At 39.1% G+C, this 18237-nt stretch overlaps 2 protein-coding genes across 2 annotated transcripts; both read right to left on the bottom strand.

Moving 5' to 3' along the window:
• Positions 1-4582: 4582 nt before the first annotated feature.
• On the bottom strand, positions 4583-11955 carry LOC307264437 (cathepsin S-like; the record flags this gene model as incomplete). The annotated part of the gene is made up of 11 exons (XM_080045848.1): positions 4583-4682; positions 4757-4859; positions 4958-5123; positions 5240-5464; positions 5566-5715; positions 5838-5960; positions 6189-6316; positions 9221-9386; positions 10042-10266; positions 10366-10518; positions 11947-11955. 11 exons carry the CDS (start codon positions 11953-11955, stop codon positions 4583-4585), a joined length of 1548 nt encoding a protein of 515 aa, XP_079901974.1.
• Positions 11956-15710: 3755 nt separating this feature from the next.
• Positions 15711-17442, bottom strand: LOC307264172 (cathepsin S-like; the record flags this gene model as incomplete). Its single annotated transcript, XM_080045463.1, has 7 exons — positions 15711-15810; positions 15891-15993; positions 16092-16257; positions 16371-16595; positions 16697-16846; positions 16969-17091; positions 17323-17442. 7 exons carry the CDS (start codon positions 17440-17442, stop codon positions 15711-15713), a joined length of 987 nt encoding a protein of 328 aa, XP_079901589.1.
• Between the last annotated feature and the right edge of the window lie 795 nt (positions 17443-18237).

Here is an 18237-nt window from a genome sequence, read left to right as displayed (position 1 = left end):
GCTTTGCTTACAGTTAACATTTCCGTTCATTGATTACTGCTTGCTACTAAAGCCAGACCTCCTGAAAAAAACATATTGAGTCATTCCAGTGAAGGCTTGATTTATGCAGAGACAAGAGAATTCAATGTTTCCCTGTCCCTGCATAAGTCCAGTCTGCTCCTCTACTTATTGCCACAAAATCACAGAAGATGAATTTCACAGGATTCTCTGTTGTAAATGGGATCAGTTCGATCAGTTCCTCAGTGTTCAGTGTTCAACTAATGTTCTTCCCTCCCTGCCATTGGACATGTTCACGTCTGCAGCACAGGAACGTCTGCGGGGACGGATTTTGGTCAAGTGCTAAATGTGAGAGCAGATCCTATGGTGTGATATTTACCTAGAGTAGTTGTGAGTGAGTGTGCGTGTGAGTGTGCGTGTGTGTGTCCGATTGCATATGTGTCTTTGAAGAGAAAAACATATTACTTATTCATTATTTTTTTTTAGAAGAATTATATTCAACATAACTCGTGCAGTAGCTCCGGTGTGGTGCAATGATTACGCCATGTTTACAGACGGCATTATGATAAAGAACCACAAGAGAGTTTTCCTCATATACACGAGAAAAATAACTCAGCTCCGTCCCATACACATAGCTGCTTTAATTTGCCTTAATGTGAAAAGATGTCAAAAAACTATTTTTTTGTTTTCAACGCAATCAATGCAGTATCCTTTCTTAAAAGTCATTATGTCACCTGATTCATTCTCATGAGCACAAATTTAAACAAAGGACCAAAAAAAAAAGAATAATCAGTCAACAAACAAAGTCACATTGATTGGGCAGTGCAGCACAAAAGTGAATGATAGATCACAAACCACTTGTCTCGTTTCATTTTAAGGGCTCCTCTTCCCTTTCACGGCATCCCTTTGTGCCGGAAAAAGTTAAGTATGTTCCTGTATGATACCGCTTAACCGATAACGTACACATTTAACACAAGTACTGATTGTGACTTTTTGATCTTAAAGGAGAGCTAATTGGGTACCATTATTGATACATGTCCCTACTTAGGTATCGTTTTCTCCAAAGGTGTACATCAGTGTGTGTGCTGACAATCAGTGAGTGAGTAATGTGGATGCTGTCAATTGACCTAAACACGTCCTCTAGACAGTGTGTGTACTCGCCCCCAGAGTAGACTGAAGAATAATGCATGATATCTCAATTGTGGGGGGTTTGTCTGACCTCTTGATCTGTGTGAGTACGGTTTGTGTTTGTGTGCGTGTATTTGTGTGTGTGTGACAACGTGAGAGAAAGGGAGGTACAACATTTAAAATAATAATTTGATATTTTAATGAGTAAGCTTTTTCGCTTTATTGCCAAGAGTCAGATGAGAAGTTTGATACTACTCTCATGCTGGAGATTAGTATCAATCTTTTCATTTAACTCTTAACTATTTCCGAAATTGTCAAATTATATCTTTAATGCTGTCGAATCTTTATTATGTGCTGAGGATCGAGTCTCTCCTTTGCTGTTTGTGTACAAAGTCTTGTGTGTGTACTTGTGTGTATGTATGTGTGCATGTGTGTGTGTGTGTGCGCGCGTGTGTGTGCGTGTGTGTGAAAGCTGACTCTAAATCGTCTGTCTCATATTTTTCTACTTTTTGTCTGTGTTTTCATCCCTGCGATGAATACAGCTCAGTTCGGGACCATGGACATATATTTACACTACGAGAAGAAAAGAAAACCACACACACACAAACCTTTTGCAGTGTAAAAATGTATGATGTGGTTCCTCATGATAGATTTGGGTGCTCTTTTGCTGATGAAGTTCAGTATATTAAAAAGAGAAATCCCAATTAAAGAGAACAAGTGTCAGAGATGTCTGTTCTCTCTTTAGAAATAAAAGGACCATATCCCAAATTCACAAAGACGACTTCAGCCCCCTAATCCCTCTGTATTCAACCGATTGTGACGCATGTTTGTATCGTACTTGTCTGACTTCTTGGACGTCCTGTATGTCAGCTGTTTTTTGTCTAAAGCAAGAACTAGTGTTTTCATTGTCGTATGATGGCATAGATTTGTAGCTTGCAGTGATTGTTCTTAATCAACGTGGGGTTTAAAAAATTGGTGAAACTTGAGTATGTGTTCTGAAAGTAAGTTAGTGGTGACTGTGCTACTCGTTTACCTTGAACCCAGGTAACTAACTTTTTTTTTATTGATTTTTTTATATGCCTGAATTTCTGAGGAGGAAGCTTGTAAATCATGCAATTCGTCTCGTCACAGAGGTAGAATTTACAGTATATGGACGGAAAAGAGGTTAGGGAAAGGAGATGAAAATGTTTATAAGATATGTCCGAAAAATACAATTTGACATATTCCCATTTGTCCGCATGACTGTTGAAAAGGGGGGGGGGGGGGGGGGGGGAAGTGTAAGCAATGAAGTGGATGCTCCCCCCCATGAAACCGGAAGTCAGATCCAAAGGGACCACGGTTTATCAACTCATCAAAAAAGCCCCCTCTGTCAAATTAAAGCTTCCGTCCAAAATGAGAAAGTTTATTAAATGTTCCTATGCGTGGAATTTCTATTCTATATATAAAGTATATACATGATGGCAGTGATACAGACTGAATACTTCACTTAATGGAGGACTTTTTATGGCATGGTTTCCGTCTCAACTCACACAGGATCAGTCCTGAAGGGGCCGACCCATGCCAGAAAACAAACTGCAAGAACCCTTTGCTGTACTTTGGACTGAGGGAGTAGATGTTTGCCTTTTTCCCCCCCTTTAGTTTGACTCCAACCTGTTTATTAAATGATAAAAGTTCTACTCTAAATGTGAGTTCAAAAATTCAATGTACCGTGTGTAGAAACTGTAGATGTTTGTACGTGCAAGTTTGGAATTTGTGGAACAAAAGATCAAGGAAAAACTATTCCAAAAAAAAAAAGGTTCAATACGACACAAATCTATCGTGTGTTGTCTTGTTTTGTAAATGAAGACTGAACATCTTGGTAAATTCAGTATTTACTTCTGGATATTGACAATATTTTAGTGATGATGAAAAGGTGCTGTATTTATTTTATGTGAGAGTTGTACATCATGCTGGGACTTGCACTTTGTGCCATTTATCCAGTTCTAAAAATAACTCATGTAATAAAAAAAACAAAAACAATGTCATGTTTGCATTATACAGAATGAAGTCATTTTCTGCTTGATCAGTTTTTCTAGCTCTGAGAGAACTAATGTCATGTAGCAAAATGTATGGGTTACACATAACAAAGGCCACACAATTGTTTAACATTTAGCTTATTCCACTAGACAAGTAACTTTGAAGTTTTAAGAGAAGCCTACTCCAATGCCCATTACAAATGTTTTGCTTGCTGTAATCATTCCTGTTCATACTGGCCCCTTACGAGCAAGTGATAAGGGGAACAAAGTAATTCAAGAATATTCTTAAAGGTCACATATTATGCTAAATGCACTTTTTAAATGTGTTCTAACATATCCATGGGTCCACGGTGTGCCTAGAGACTGCCAAAATATAAAAAAAAAATAACAATCTCTACTGTTCTCACTCTCCCCCTTTCTGAAACCCCCACCCCTCCCCCCCAATATACTCCAGTCAGAATTTTCCCCTTTTCTGACCTCACAAACTGGAAAGCCAGAAGCTTCCACTGTGCAGCCCACACCCCTATTTCTTATTGGTCCACGGCCCTGACAGACAGAGGGCGAGGCGTATCTGGCTTCGCTTCCGGACAGGGGGCGGGGGCAGCTCAAAGATTGTATATTTACGAGGGGAGCTGCAGCTCTTTTTAAAAAATAGGCCATTGTGAGATTAGCTGAACATCAGCATAGTACAATAAATTATCTGAAAGTTTTTTTCAGCAAACAATTAAAGAACAACGTATTAGGGACCACTAAGACCATATAATATGGTGTATAATAGTACCGAAAAGTGTATAATATGGGAGCTTTAAATTTCACAAACCAATATAATAGGTTTCAACTGAAAAGGGTCTGTAGAGAAAGTACCTTCCTTAAATATCTACAGTCTTACAGAGAGAAAGTGAACCAACAACCAGCTGGCCTGCTCAGTCAACAGGCTAAATGACTTAAAGTGAAAACTTCTAATTATAAAATTCCAGTGCTTAAAAAAAAAAAAAAAAAGTTGAAACGGTTAAAGGTGCAATATGTAACTTTGGGTGTGTCCGAAAGGTGAACATTTTCTAAGTTAAAGTCTTATAAGTGAATAAACAACTTTCCGAGCGAAAAATTGGATCCCTTGAACACTGTAGTTAGAAAGCTACCTTAAGTTACTCTTTCACTGTTGTCTACAGCAGCAGGGCCCACAGTTCTTTTCAAACATATTCTAGTCTTGCATTCCATGTGCCTGAAATTTATTTTTGATATGGTTCAATACCAAGATACATTAAGAGAAAATATGTTAACAGCAGGCTCTGCAAAGGTAAATAAATCCTCTTCCCCTAAAACTGCAAATTGCACCTTTAAGAAAAAAAAGAAACAGTACCAGTTAAGGATGAAGCCATTTATTTAAGATAGTGTCAACTACTGTTGAGAAATATACATCCAAAGCTTAGGCCATCTGCTGATCACATGATGGGGAAACAGGCATAGCGAGCGATGCCACACTGGTTGCTTTTGTTGCGAGCCATCTTGATGTAGCCTTTATCTCCGTAGGTTGCGCCCCAACTACAAATAAAGACCATTTAGATCAAAAATAAAAAAAAAGCAACTATTCCTATAATCCACATTGACCATTTCACCTGTTTTTGACCAGCCAGTAGTCTTGTCCCCCCTCAGTGCCGTAGCCCACAGCCAGCACGCCATGGTTCACGTTATGGGAGCACCTGCGGTCCCTGTACACACCTGTGGGGCCACAAAACGGGCACAACTCAAAACCACACAGATCCAAACAGGTTAAATACTCACTTCCTCACATTTGACAAAGATTCCCAACTGCTCACCATGACGGTAGAAGGCAAACTGGCGTCTGGAGGCGTCAATTGCGACAGAGATGGGGCCGATGTTGGCTACCGCTTCCTTCAAAGCCGATTCGTCACCCTCCGGAACAAATACGTATCTCGAGCAGTTAGCTGCCCGATACTTTGAGTCATATTTACATGGACCACGCTGAAAAAAAAAAAAGTTAGCTAGTTACTAAGGTTGTCAAGTCAATTGTGAAAGTTCAACCACTGCAGAGCTGAATTTTTACACATGAGCAATGGGCATTTGTCACCAAAGTTCACCTGGGCGACATAGGGGTAGGCTGCAGCAGATTCTATGCCTTTATTTGCAATGACATAGTCGAAGCCACTTGACATGTATCCCCCGCCGCACCCGTTGTTGCCGTATTTCATGGAGCAGTCCACTAGGTTCTGAACACTAAGGGACATCAGGACACCCTTGGTCTTCTTGAGTTGCCCTTCTAGAGCACCAACTGCACTAAAGGCCCAACAGGAGCCACAAGAACCCTAAAAGACATGAAAGTAGAACATTAAAAAAAAGGAACACTTGATCGACAAAGACAGTCCTGATGTCCTGTGGGATATGACCTAGGCTACTGCAACCACACCTGCTGTTTGACATCAGTTACCAGGCCTTTTTCCCGCCAGTCCACTGATGCTGGCAGAGAAGAGCTGACATTGACCATGTTGTAAGGACCCCTCACCAGGTCAATGGGCACATACGTGCCCATCAGGGATTCAGTTAGCTCCTTAGTAGTCTACAAATGAAAACAAACCTTTCCTAATCAACATGTCAATTTGTCTAGGTAGCACATGTTTCTTTGGTTTTAAGACACTTAGTTCCAAAACACTGGGGAAGAAATCCATGTAACCTACTCACCAGGTCTCCTAGATGGTTCATTGCCAGCTCATAGGTGTGCATGCCCAGGGAGGCTTCCAGGTTATGGACATTTATCATTTCCAAATTCTCTTCCCATATCCGCCTGCGACCAAACTCCTCGATCTGGAAACAGATGGAACATTCACCACATGTGATATTCACAAGTTAATTAATCCATCACAATTAACAGATAATACTCATATATGAGCTTTAGTTTACTGCATGTAACAGAAAAGGTTTAAAAAGAAAAAAAAAATACACGTACAGGGAAGGGAAGAAAGAGTCAAGACAACTTCTACTAAATGGCACTGAAGACTTAAAGAGTTGAGTGATTAGATTGACTCCATGTACCTCATGAGCATATAATTTATTATGCATCTTCTTCCATAGCTCCCAGTGTCGGTCCAGTTGTGAATTGATCACGGCCGATGCAAGTCCACACAGGATGGTAAAAAGCAGGCTCCGTGACATTTCTGGATCTAGGAAAAGCTATCGTCTTTGAACAGGAATCAGAACAAACAAAGTGATTTATAAGTGTCCTGTGAACCCAAAGGCCTGCTCCATGCTTTGATTGAACAGCTGGAGAAGCATAAATTAGCCCACCACCAGCTGATATCAATTAACATTTAGATGCATAGTAAACCATACATTGGTAGAAAAGTAATTGGATGTTCAAGGAATTTATGGGTGATAATCAGGGAAGGCATTTTGTGAGTGGTCAAAATGTTTGGGCAAAATTTGAAGGATGAACAAAAAAAATACATGTGCATGTTAGAAATGATTGCCTATACAAACTATTTTCTATCCATTTCAGATTTTCACAGTGTATGTCATTTGAGAAACTCAAATCAGGGGAAAATGTGGGCTGGGCTGAATGTGGAAGTAATTATTAATAACCATGCTCACTGCAAATCATTATAAACCTGCCATGATTACATTTTCTGCCCACTTGGGGGCAGCAGAAACAAACACTTGAAATTAACTTATAAGCAAAAAGCATATTTTCAAATCATTCTGGGACGGAGCAGCATAATCATAAAATATTCATAATCTTGCCACCAGAAGTACAATATTCACCTACCCTATTGCTCCTCCATATCATTCAGCATTATCTATGGTTTGAGGAAATTAATTAAGCCAGTTTAGAAGAAAAAAAAATGCATTTTGCTCAATAAATTCAATGTGATGCAAAGTGTTCAAAAAAGCTAAACAAGAAAAAGTCCAAGCATGTGATTAGGATGCTCCTGGATCAGCAACCATCATTGTGATCAACCAATAACAGCCCTCTTACATCATCAGTGTGCTGCTCCTGTGCTCCTCACAACTTCCTTGTGCTTAAGGTAGGTTTTTCTAATACAAATTGGTACAATTGAACAAAATCCTTAACTGTATGTTCAAGTCATCATTGTAGTCTTTATATGCTAGTACCTATAAAGTTGTTTAGATAAAATAGCAGCTGCATCTGCATGTAGCTAAGATAAAGCTAAATGTGCTACAAATGTGTAAGAGTTAGTTTGCTAGATATGTAGGTATGTATTTCTACTGCTCATAATATGATTGGACTACTACTACTAATTCCAATACCACTTTAACTACTGTCACTGCCACTTCTACTGGTGCTAATATGGTAGGACACAACATTAAGCAAACCATTACATACTGTATCCCTTTTGTTATTGCTCCTCCTCTTCCTGTACTATCAGTAGTTTGAGTCAAAGCCAATTCAGACAAAGATATTTATTTTAACTCAATTAAAGCTGGGGTGGAGGATTTGGGGAGAAAATGGCAGTTGGGATAGAGATTCGAATCCAAATACCTCAACCGCTCCACTTGTTCTCTTTGGTTCCTCCCCTATGGTCCCTCCCTGACACGCTCTACACCAACAAAGTCGTGCCAAAGAGAATGGACAGTCCCAACAGCCAATAAGAACAGAGAGCCTTTCTCTGATTGGTCAAAGTGTACATCTCATATTAATTTTGACCAATCAGAAATCACATACCCCCAGCTTTAATTGAATGATACAAAGCAATAAAACATTAAATAGTCCAATGAGGCTGAAAACTTTTGTACAAACTTGTAAAACATTTATTTGTAACATTTTATTTTTGTAAAGGTCTATCATTCTCACTTAACATAAACAAAACAAAAAAATCCTTTAATATTGGAATACTTCTACTGCAACAATAACCCACTTGCCTCTCAATAGGCAGATGGCACATATTCTTCCTTAAAGGAGCAGTTAGTGATATAGTCATTTTAGCTAACTTCCTGTCAGTGACTGCAGTTAGCAGTCACCCTCCCTCGTCCCTACGTCACCACCACATGAACGTGCAGCCGTCTTCTTCAGTTAGTGCCACAATGGAGAGCACGGGCACAGAGACCCGCCTCTTTATAGTGCTCTGTCTCCTGATCGGATAAAACGAGAGGGATACTCAAAAATTTTAATGGAAATGACTGTAAAGCTGAATGACTGGGTTGTGTGAACTTTGCATACTGTTTAAGTGATTGCTGAGAGTCATTTAACACAGGGGTTTTCAAAGTGTGAGAGCGTGAGCCCCCCCCCCCTCAGAGAACAAATTTCAGCGGAGCCCCCCCCCCCAATTTTTCTTCTAAATCCCTGTGTTTTGAAAGATCTTTTAATTATTTTACAAATTTAAACAAACATTTTTTTGCACTGGCCTTCGGAACCAGCTGAGCTGAGTATTTTCTTATGTGTTTTTCTTTTGGTTTCTTATTTGTATTAAATGTGGATTATTTTATTATTATTTAACCTGTACAGCACTTTGGGGCAGTACCCGCTGTGTAAATGTGCTTTATAAATAAATTTGACCTTGACCTTGACCTTGACATGACAATTTCAATAAAATATAAAAATAGTGTGGGCATTTTGCAATTGTAAAAATCTGTCAATCCAACAAAAATCTTTGGTATACTGTGTATAGAAAAATAATGTGAATGTCAGCCTTAAGCACTCTGTTTAATAACACATTTCCCTCTTTCTATGGAGAAACATTAAAGTTCTGTCATAAATATAGAAGAAACCATGTTTAACTCCACAGTTTTGAGAAAAAACTTTTTAGAAGTGGCACAAAAGAAAGATATTCAAGTCAAATGTCAAGCATGTAATACCCCCCACCCCCCCAAAAAGTCGTTGTTTTTACAAAATATATTTAAAAAGAAAGTTCAACATCAGATAAATGGAAGAGAAAAATGCTTGCAAAACCTGATCTATTTCTAGCAACCAAAGTATGAAATAATGTAGATGTCATGTTATCCATTAATGGGGAAATATCATACAACTGCTTCCACTCACTACTACAAAGAATAGTTTTATCATCATTTTTGACGTCTCTGCATTACACCCTGACATTCTGAAGCCTCACCTCCTTTGTACAGATGGAAAGATGACAGCATGGCGTTCACGGCCACAGCCACTGGTCCCACTGAGGCCACCGCGGCCTGCAGCGTCTTCTCATCTCCTTTTGGGAGGATGTGGTAATCAGAGCAGTATCCGGCGTTTCCCGCGACAGAATACCGGCATTTTCCGTTCTACACATATAAAATGTCAATTTTCTGGTAACTATAATGTACGTTTTATGTGTTTTAAGATAGCAAACAAATGTTATGGAAGTTAGGTATTTTGATATAAATCCAGTATTTAAGGAAGTAAGGGAGAAAGAATCAAAGGAAGTAAAGTATGAAGTAAGACGGAAGTGGTGGAGTCAGCGCTGGTGGTTAAAATCACTTTTTTGTTATAATCAGTGAATATCTTCTCACGATCCACTACCTCTCTGTACTGCGTGTGCACTGGAGAAAAAAAATCCAGTGTACATACACAGTGTAGTACAAGTGTAAAATGGTTTGAAAAAAAAGTGAAAGTAAACAAAGGGGGCCTAATTGCAACATGCCTATTTACAGAGCCTAAGGTGTGTAATAACACTGGATTTTCTTCAGTGCACATTACAAACAGGCGGAGGATCAAGAGGTGAAATTCACTGATTTTGAAACAAGCATTCTCCAGAATCACTGACTCCACCTTTAAGCAATCCGAACACAGAGAAAAAAGGTAGAAGAATTAAAAAAAGTATAAAAAAGAAACAAAAAAATCAGTAAGAAACAAAAAGTTAGTACCTGTGCATTGGTACATATGTAGATTCAATCTTTGTATAATTTAGTTAACTGAAATAATGATCCTTAGGGAGACCTGGTGTTCGTAGGGGTAAGAACTCTCGGAGTCAACGCCTCTGTTGCGGATGATGTAGCTGTAGGCTTTGGAGATGAATCCTCCTTTGCAGCCCAGGTTTCCATCCTTGGTGCCGCAGTCCACAAGGTTCTGTGGACTCAGGGGAACAAGGGAACCTGTCCTCTTCTTCATCTGGCCCTCAAGAGCTCCCAACGAGCTGAAAGCCCAGCAGGACCCACATAACCCCTTTAAAAAAACAGAGGGAGAAAATTTGTATATTGCTGCTACTGGTATTTCATTGGATTGTTTAAAACGTGTGAACACAAAGGGCTAACAATTGCTCACCTGGTTTCTTACGGGACTAACCAGGCCGTCCTTCCTCCAGTCCACACTCTGAGGTGTTGATGAGCCGCTCATTTCCTTGAAAGTCGCATTTCTGAAATAAACGGTCTCATCCATTTTCAGGCCGTTGAGATTCTCATTGATCTCCTCAGCTGTCTTAATAAAAGAGATATTAAGTTCATGTAAGTGTAACACAAACACAAATAAATTTTGAATGATTACAATGTCAAAGCTTAGTGATGACCTCTTCACAGCAGTAAGTTTAAGCTTGTTAACCATTGCAAAATTGTGTATTTTCAGCAGGCAATGAACACAATGCACCACCCTCCCAGTCCCCTACAAGGCTATGGCACTATTTACAAATAGATGTAGTGTCATATATTTGGAAGAAAATGTTATATTTTCTCACACGGTGTCCCTCAGCCTCACATAACCCACAAGCGATCGTTAAAATGAACCACAAGTTCCTCTGATTCTTATCAAGTCTTAGGAGAAACGGAACAAAATGAATCACATACACATCCAACATCCCCATTCTTTTTATTATATACCACGGCACGTCTGGCATCTCAACGCAGAAAACATCAGAGCTTTTCAGAAGTGTAAATATGCGTGGGGTGGTGCAGTTCAAATCGTGGTTTGCAGAAAAGGCTAAAATGTTATTTTCTGGGAGCTTTCTCTCGCTGGTACAATACACAATACAGGAGACAGAGATCACAAATGAAGAAATGAGACTGAAAAGTAATGGGGAAAAGTGAAAAGATTTAGTCCGTGTGTGTGGTCGATTTGCAAATAGGATTGCAGTGTTTTTTCTCGTCTGTCCTCTGCCCTAAATTGACTGGCTTTCAGTGCTGCTTTGCTTACAGTTAACATTTCCGTTCATTGATTACTGCTTGCTACTAAAGCCAGACCTCCTGAAAAAAACATATTGAGACATTCCAGTGAAGGCTTGATTTATGCAGAGACAAGAGAATTCAATGTTTCCCTGTCCCTGCATAAATCCAGTCGGCTCCTCTACTTATTGCCACAAAATCACAGAAGATGAATTTCACAGGATTCTCTGTTGTAAATGGGATCAGTTCGATCAGTTCCTCAGTGTTCAGTGTTCAACTAATGTTCTTCCCTCCCTGCCATTGGACATGTTCACGTCTGCAGCACAGGAACGTCTGCGGGGACGGATTTTGGTCAAGTGCTAAATGTGAGAGCAGATCCTATGGTGTGATATTTACCTAGAGTAGGAGTGAGTGTGCGTGCGTGTGTGTGTGTGTGTGTGTGTCCGATTGCATATGTGTCTTTGAAGAGAAAAACATATTACTTATTCATTAATTTTTTTTAGAAGAATTATATTCAACATAACTCGTGCAGTAGCTCAGGTGTGGTGCAATGATTACGCCATGTTTACAGACGGCATTATGATAAAGAACCACAAGAGAGTTTTCCTCATATACACGAGAAAAATAACTCAGCTCCGTCCCATACACATAGCTGCTTTAATTTGCCTTAATGTGAAAAGATGTCAAAAAACGAGTTTTTTGTTTTCAACGCAATCAATGCAGTATCCTTTCTTAAAAGTCATTATGTCACCTGATTCATTCTCATGAGCACAAATTTAAACAAAGGACCAAAAAAAAAAGAATAATCAGTCAACAAACAAAGTCACATTGATTGGGCAGTGCAGCACAAAAGTGAATGATAGATCACAAACCACTTGTCTCGTTTCATTTTAAGGGCTCCTCTTCCCTTTCACGGCATCCCTTTGTGCCAGAAAAAGTTAAGTATGTTCCTGTATGATACCGCTCAACCGATAACGTACACATTTAACACAAGTACTGATTGTGACTTTTTGATCTTAAAGGAGAGCTAATTGGGTACCATTATTTATACGTGTCCCTACTTAGGTATCGTTTTCTCCAAAGGTGTACATCAGTGTGTGTGCTGACAATCAGTGAGTGAGTAATGTGGATGCTGTCAATTGACCTAAACACGTCCTCTAGACAGTGTGTGTACTCGCCCCCAGAGTAGACTCATGTAAGTCAAAGACACACTTCTGAAGAATAATGCATGATATCTCAATTGTGGGGGGTTTGTCTGACCTCTTGATCTGTGTGAGTACGGTTTGTGTTTGTGTGCGTGTATTTGTGTGTGTGTGACAACGTGAGAGAGAGAAAGGGAGGTACAACATTTAAAATAATAATTTGATATTTTAATGAGTAAGCTTTTTCGCTTTATTGCCAAGAGTCAGATGAGAAGTTTGATACTAATCTCCAGCATGAGAGTAGTATCAAACATCTCATTTAACTCTTAACTATTTCCGAAATTGTCAAATTATATCTTTAATGCTGTCGAATCTTTATTATGTGCTGAGGATCGAGTCTCTCCTTTGCCGTTTGTGTACAAAGTCTTGTGTGTGTACTTGTATGTATGTGTGCATGTGTGTGTGCGCGCGTGTGTGTGTGTGTGTGAAAGCTGACTCTAAATCGTCTGTCTCATATTTTTCTACTTTTTGTCTGTGTTTTCATCCCTGCGATGAATACAGCTCAGTTCGGGACCATGGACATATTTACACTACGAGAAGAAAAGAAAACCACACACACACACAAACCGTTTGCAGTGTAAAAATGTATGATGTGGTTCCTCATGATAGATTTGGGTGCTCTTTTGCTGATGAAGTTCAGTATATTAAAAAGAAAAATCCCAATTAAAGAGAACAAGTGTCAGAGATGTCTGTTCTCTCTTTAGAAATAAAAGGACCATATCCCAAATTCACAAAGACGACTTCAGCCCCCTAATCCCTCTGTATTCAACCGATTGTGACGCATGTTTGTATCGTACTTGTCTGACTTCTTGGACGTCCTGTATGTCAGCTGTTTTTTGTCTAAAGCAAGAACTAGTGTTTTCATTGTCGTATGATGGCATAGATTTGTAGCTTGCAGTGATTGTTCTTAATCAACGTGGGGTTTAAAAAATTGGTGAAACTTGAGTATGTGTTCTGAAAGTAAGTTAGTGGTGACTGTGCTACTCGTTTACCTTGAACCCAGGTAACTAACTTTTTTTTTTATTGATTTTTTTATATGCCTGAATTTCTGAGGAGGAAGCTTGTAAATCATGCAATTCGTCTTGTCACAGAGGTAGAATTTACAGTATACGGACGGAAAAGAGGTTAGGGAAAGGAGATGAAAATGTTTAAAAGATATGTCCGAAAAATACAATTTGACATATTCCCGTTTGTCCGCATGACTGTTGAAAAGGGGGGGGGGGGAAGTGTAAGCAATAAAGTGGATGCTCCCCCCCATAAAACCGGATCCAAAGGGACCACGGTTTATCAACTCATCAAAAAAGCCCCCTCTGTCAAATTAAAGCTTCCGTCCAAAATGAGAAAGTTTATTAAATGTTCCTATGCGTGGAATTTCTATTCTATATATAAAGTATATACATGATGGCAGTGATACAGACTGAATACTTCACTTAATGGAGGACTTTTTATGGCATGGTTTCCGTCTCAACTCACACAGGATCAGTCCTGAAGGGGCCGACCCATGCCAGAAAACAAACTGCAAGAACCCTTTGCTGTACTTTGGACTGAGGGAGTAGATGTTTGCCTTTTTCCCCCCCTTTAGTTTGACTCCAACCTGTTTATTAAATGATAAAAGTTCTACTCTAAATGTGAGTTCAAAAATTCAATGTACCGTGTGTAGAAACTGTAGATGTTTGTACGTGCAAGTTTGGAATTTGTGGAACAAAAGATCAAGGAAAAACTATTCCAAAAAAAAAAAGGTTCAATACGACACAAATCTATCGTGTGTTGTCTTGTTTTGTAAATGAAGACTGAACATCTTGGTAAATTCAGTATTTACTTCTGGATATTGACAATATTTTAGTGATGATGAAAAGGTGCTGTATTTATTTTATGTGAGAGTTGTACATCATGCTGGGACTTGCACTTTGTGCCATTTATCCAGTTCTAAAAATAACTCATGTAATAAAAAAAACAAAAACAATGTCATGTTTGCATTATACAGAATGAAGTCATTTTCTGCTTGATCAGTTTTTCTAGCTCTGAGAGAACTAATGTCATGTAGCAAAATGTATGGGTTACATATAACAAAGGCCACACAATTGTTTAACATTTTGCTTATTCCACTAGACAAGTGGAACTTTGAAGTTTTAAGAGAAGCCTACTCCAATGCCCATTAAAAATGTTTTGCTTGCTGTAATCATTCCTGTTCATACTGGCCCCTTACAAGCAAGTGATAAGGGGAACAAAGTAATTCAAGAATATTCTTAAATTTCACAAACCAATATAATAGGTTTCAACTGAAAAAGGTCTGTAGAGAAAGCGTACCTTCCTTAAATATCTACAGTCTTGCAGAGAGAAAGTGAACCAACAACCAGCTGGCCTGCTCAGTCAACAGGCTAAATGACTTGAAGTGAAAACTTCTAATTATAAAATTCCAGTGCAAAAAAAAAAAAAAAAAAAAAAAGTTGAAACGGTTAAAGGTGCAACATGTAAAATTTTCTAAGTTAAAGTCTTATAAGTGAATAAACAACTTTCCGAGCGAAAAATTTGATCCCTTGAACACTGTAGTTAGAAAGCTACCTTAAGTTACTCTTTCACTGTTGTCTACGGCAGCAGGGCCCCCAGTTTTTTCAAACATATTCTAGTCTTGCATTCCATATGCCTGAAATTACATTACAGTTACATTTAGAGAAAATATGTTAAAGGCCTACTTCACCGGTTTGAATATGAAGGTGTATTGAATTCTGAGATCCTATGTAGTATAAATGTGCAATTTTTTTTTTTTTTTTTTTTTTTTTTTTTTTTTTTTAAATCGGTTCATCCTAGCCTGAGAAAAGGCAGAAAGAGTGTTTTTTTAACCCTATATTTCTCTTTCTCGTGACATCACAGAAAGATAAATATAGGGTTAACAAAAAACGTACTTTGTAAATATTACTGTGATGTCTTTTACTGTGACATCAAAGTAATATTTACAAAGTACGTTTTTTTTAACCCTATATTTCTCTCTGTGATGTCACGAGAAAGAGAAATATAGGGTTAAAAAAAACACTCTTTCTGCCTTTTCTCAGGCTAGGATGAACCGATTTTTTTTTTTTTTGCACATTTATACTACATAGGATCTCAGAATTCAATACACCTTCATATTCAAACCGGTGAAGTAGGCCTTTAACAGCAGGCTCTGCAAAGGTAAATAAATCCTCTTCCCCTAAAACTGCAAATTGCACCTTTAAGAAAAAAAAGAAACAGTACCAGTTAAGGATGAAGCCATTTATTTAAAATAGTGTCAACTACTGTTGAGAAATATACATCCAAAGCTTAGGCCATCTGCTGATCACATGATGGGGAAACAGGCATAGCGAGCGATGCCACACTGGTTGCTTTTGTTGCGAGCCATCTTGATATAGCCTTTATCGCCATAGGTTGCACCCCAACTACAAATAAAGACCATTTAGATAAAAAAAAAAAAAAAGCAACTATTCCTATAATCCAAAATTCACATTGACCATTTCACCTGTTTTTGACCAGCCAGTAGTCTTGTCCCCCCTCAGTGCCGTAGCCCACAGCCAGCACGCCATGGTTCACGTTATGGGAGCACCTGCGGTCCCTGTACACACCTGTGGGGCCACAAAACGGGCACAACTCAAAACCACACAGATCCAAACAGGTTAAGTACTCACTTCCTCACATTTGACAAAGATTCCCAACTGCTCACCATGACGGTAGAAGGCAAACTGGCGTCTGGAGGCGTCAATTGCGACAGAGATGGGGCCGATGTTGGCTACCGCTTCCTTCAAAGCCGATTCGTCACCCTCCGGAACAAATACGTATCTCGAGCAGTTAGCTGCCCGATACTTTGAGTCATATTTACATGGACCACGCTGAAAAAAAAAGTTAGCTAGTTACTAAGGTTGTCAAGTCAATTGTGAAAGTTCAACCACTGCAGAGCTGAATTTTTACACATGAGCAATGGGCATTTGTCACCAAAGTTCACCTTGGCGACATAGGGGTAGGTTGCATCAGATTCTATGCCTTTGTTTGCAATGATATAGTCGAAGCCGTTTGACATGTATCCCCCGCCGCACCCGTTGTTGCCGTATTTCATGGAGCAGTCCACTAGGTTCTGAGCACTAAGGGACATCAGGACACCCGTGGTCTTCTTGAGTTGCCCTTCTAGAGCGCCAACTGCACTAAAGGCCCAACAGGAGCCACAAGAACCCTAAAAGACATGAAAGTAGCACATTAAAAAAAATGAACACTTGATCGACAAAGACAGTCCTGATGTCCTGTGGGATATGACCTAGGCTACTGCAACCACACCTGCTGTTTGACATCAGTTACCAGGCCTTTTTCCCGCCAGTCCACTGATGCTGGCAGAGAAGAGCTGACATTGACCATGTTGTAAGGACCCCTCACCAGGTCAATGGGCACATACGTGCCCATCAGGGATTCAGTTAGCTCCTTAGTAGTCTACAAATGAAAACAAACCTTTCCTCATCAACATGTCAATTTGTCTAGGTAGCACATGTTTCTTTGGTTTTAAGACACTTAGTTCCAAAACACTGGGGAAGAAATCCATGTAACCTACTCACCAGGTCTCCTAGATGGTTCATTGCCAGCTCATAGGTGTGCATGCCCAGGGAGGCTTCCAGGTTGTGGACATTTATCATTTCCAAATTCTCTTCCCATATCCGCCTGCGACCAAACTCCTCGATCTGGAAACAGATGGAACATTCACCACATGTGATATTCATAAGTTAATTAATCCATCACAATTAACAGATAATACTCATATGAGCTTTAGTTTAGGCCTACTGCATGTAACAGAAAAGGTTTAAAAAGAAAAAAAAATACACGCACAGGGAAGGGAAGAAAGAGTCAAGACAACTTCAACTAAATGGCACTGAAGACTTAAAGAGTTGAGTGATTAGATTGACTCCATGTACCTCATGAGCATATAATTTATTATGCATCTTCTTCCATAGCTCCCAGTGTCGGTCCAGTTCTGAATTGATCACGGCCGATGCAAGTCCACACAGGATGGTAAAAAGCAGGCTCCGTGACATTTCTGGATCTAGGAAAAGCTATCGTCTTTGAACAGGAATCAGAACAAACAAAGTGATTTATAAGTGTCCTGTGAACCAAAAGGCCTGCTCCATGCTTTGATTGAACAGCTGGAGAAGCATAAATTAACCCACCACCAGCTGATATCAATTAACATTTAGATGCATAGTAAACCATACATTGGTAGAAAAGTAATTGGTTGTTCAAGGAATTTAAGGGTGATAATCAGGGAAGGCATTTTGTGAGTGGTCAAAATGTTTAGGCAAAATTTGAAGGATGAACAAAAAAAATACATGTGCATGTTAGAAATGAAATGATTGCCTATACAAACTATTTTCTATCCATTTCAGATTTTCACAGTGTATGTCATTTGAGAAACTCAAATCAGGGGAAAATGTGGGCTGGGCTGAATGTGGAAGTAATTATTAATAACCATGCTCACTGCAAATCATTATAAACCTGCCATGATTACATTTTCTGCCCACTTGGGGGCAGCAGAAACAAACACTTGAAATTAACTTACAAGCAAAAAGCATATTTACAAATCATGCTGGGACGGAGCAGCATAATCATAAAATATTCATAATCTTGCCACCAGAAGTACAATATTCACCTACCCTATTGCTCCTCCATATCATTCAGCATTATCTATGGTTTGAGGAAATTAATTAAGCCAGTTTAGAAGAAAAAAATAATGCATTTTGCTCAATAAATTCAATGTGATGCAAAGTGTTCAAAAAAGCTAAACAAGAAAAAGTCCAAGCATGTGATTAGGATGCTCCTGGATCAGCAACCAT

The sequence above is a fragment of the Ammodytes marinus genome, assembly GCF_949987685.1.
Source record: "Ammodytes marinus genome assembly, chromosome: 17".
In the NCBI taxonomy this organism is placed as follows: domain Eukaryota; kingdom Metazoa; phylum Chordata; class Actinopteri; order Uranoscopiformes; family Ammodytidae; genus Ammodytes; species Ammodytes marinus.
This window is presented reverse-complemented; position numbering and strand designations above follow the sequence as displayed.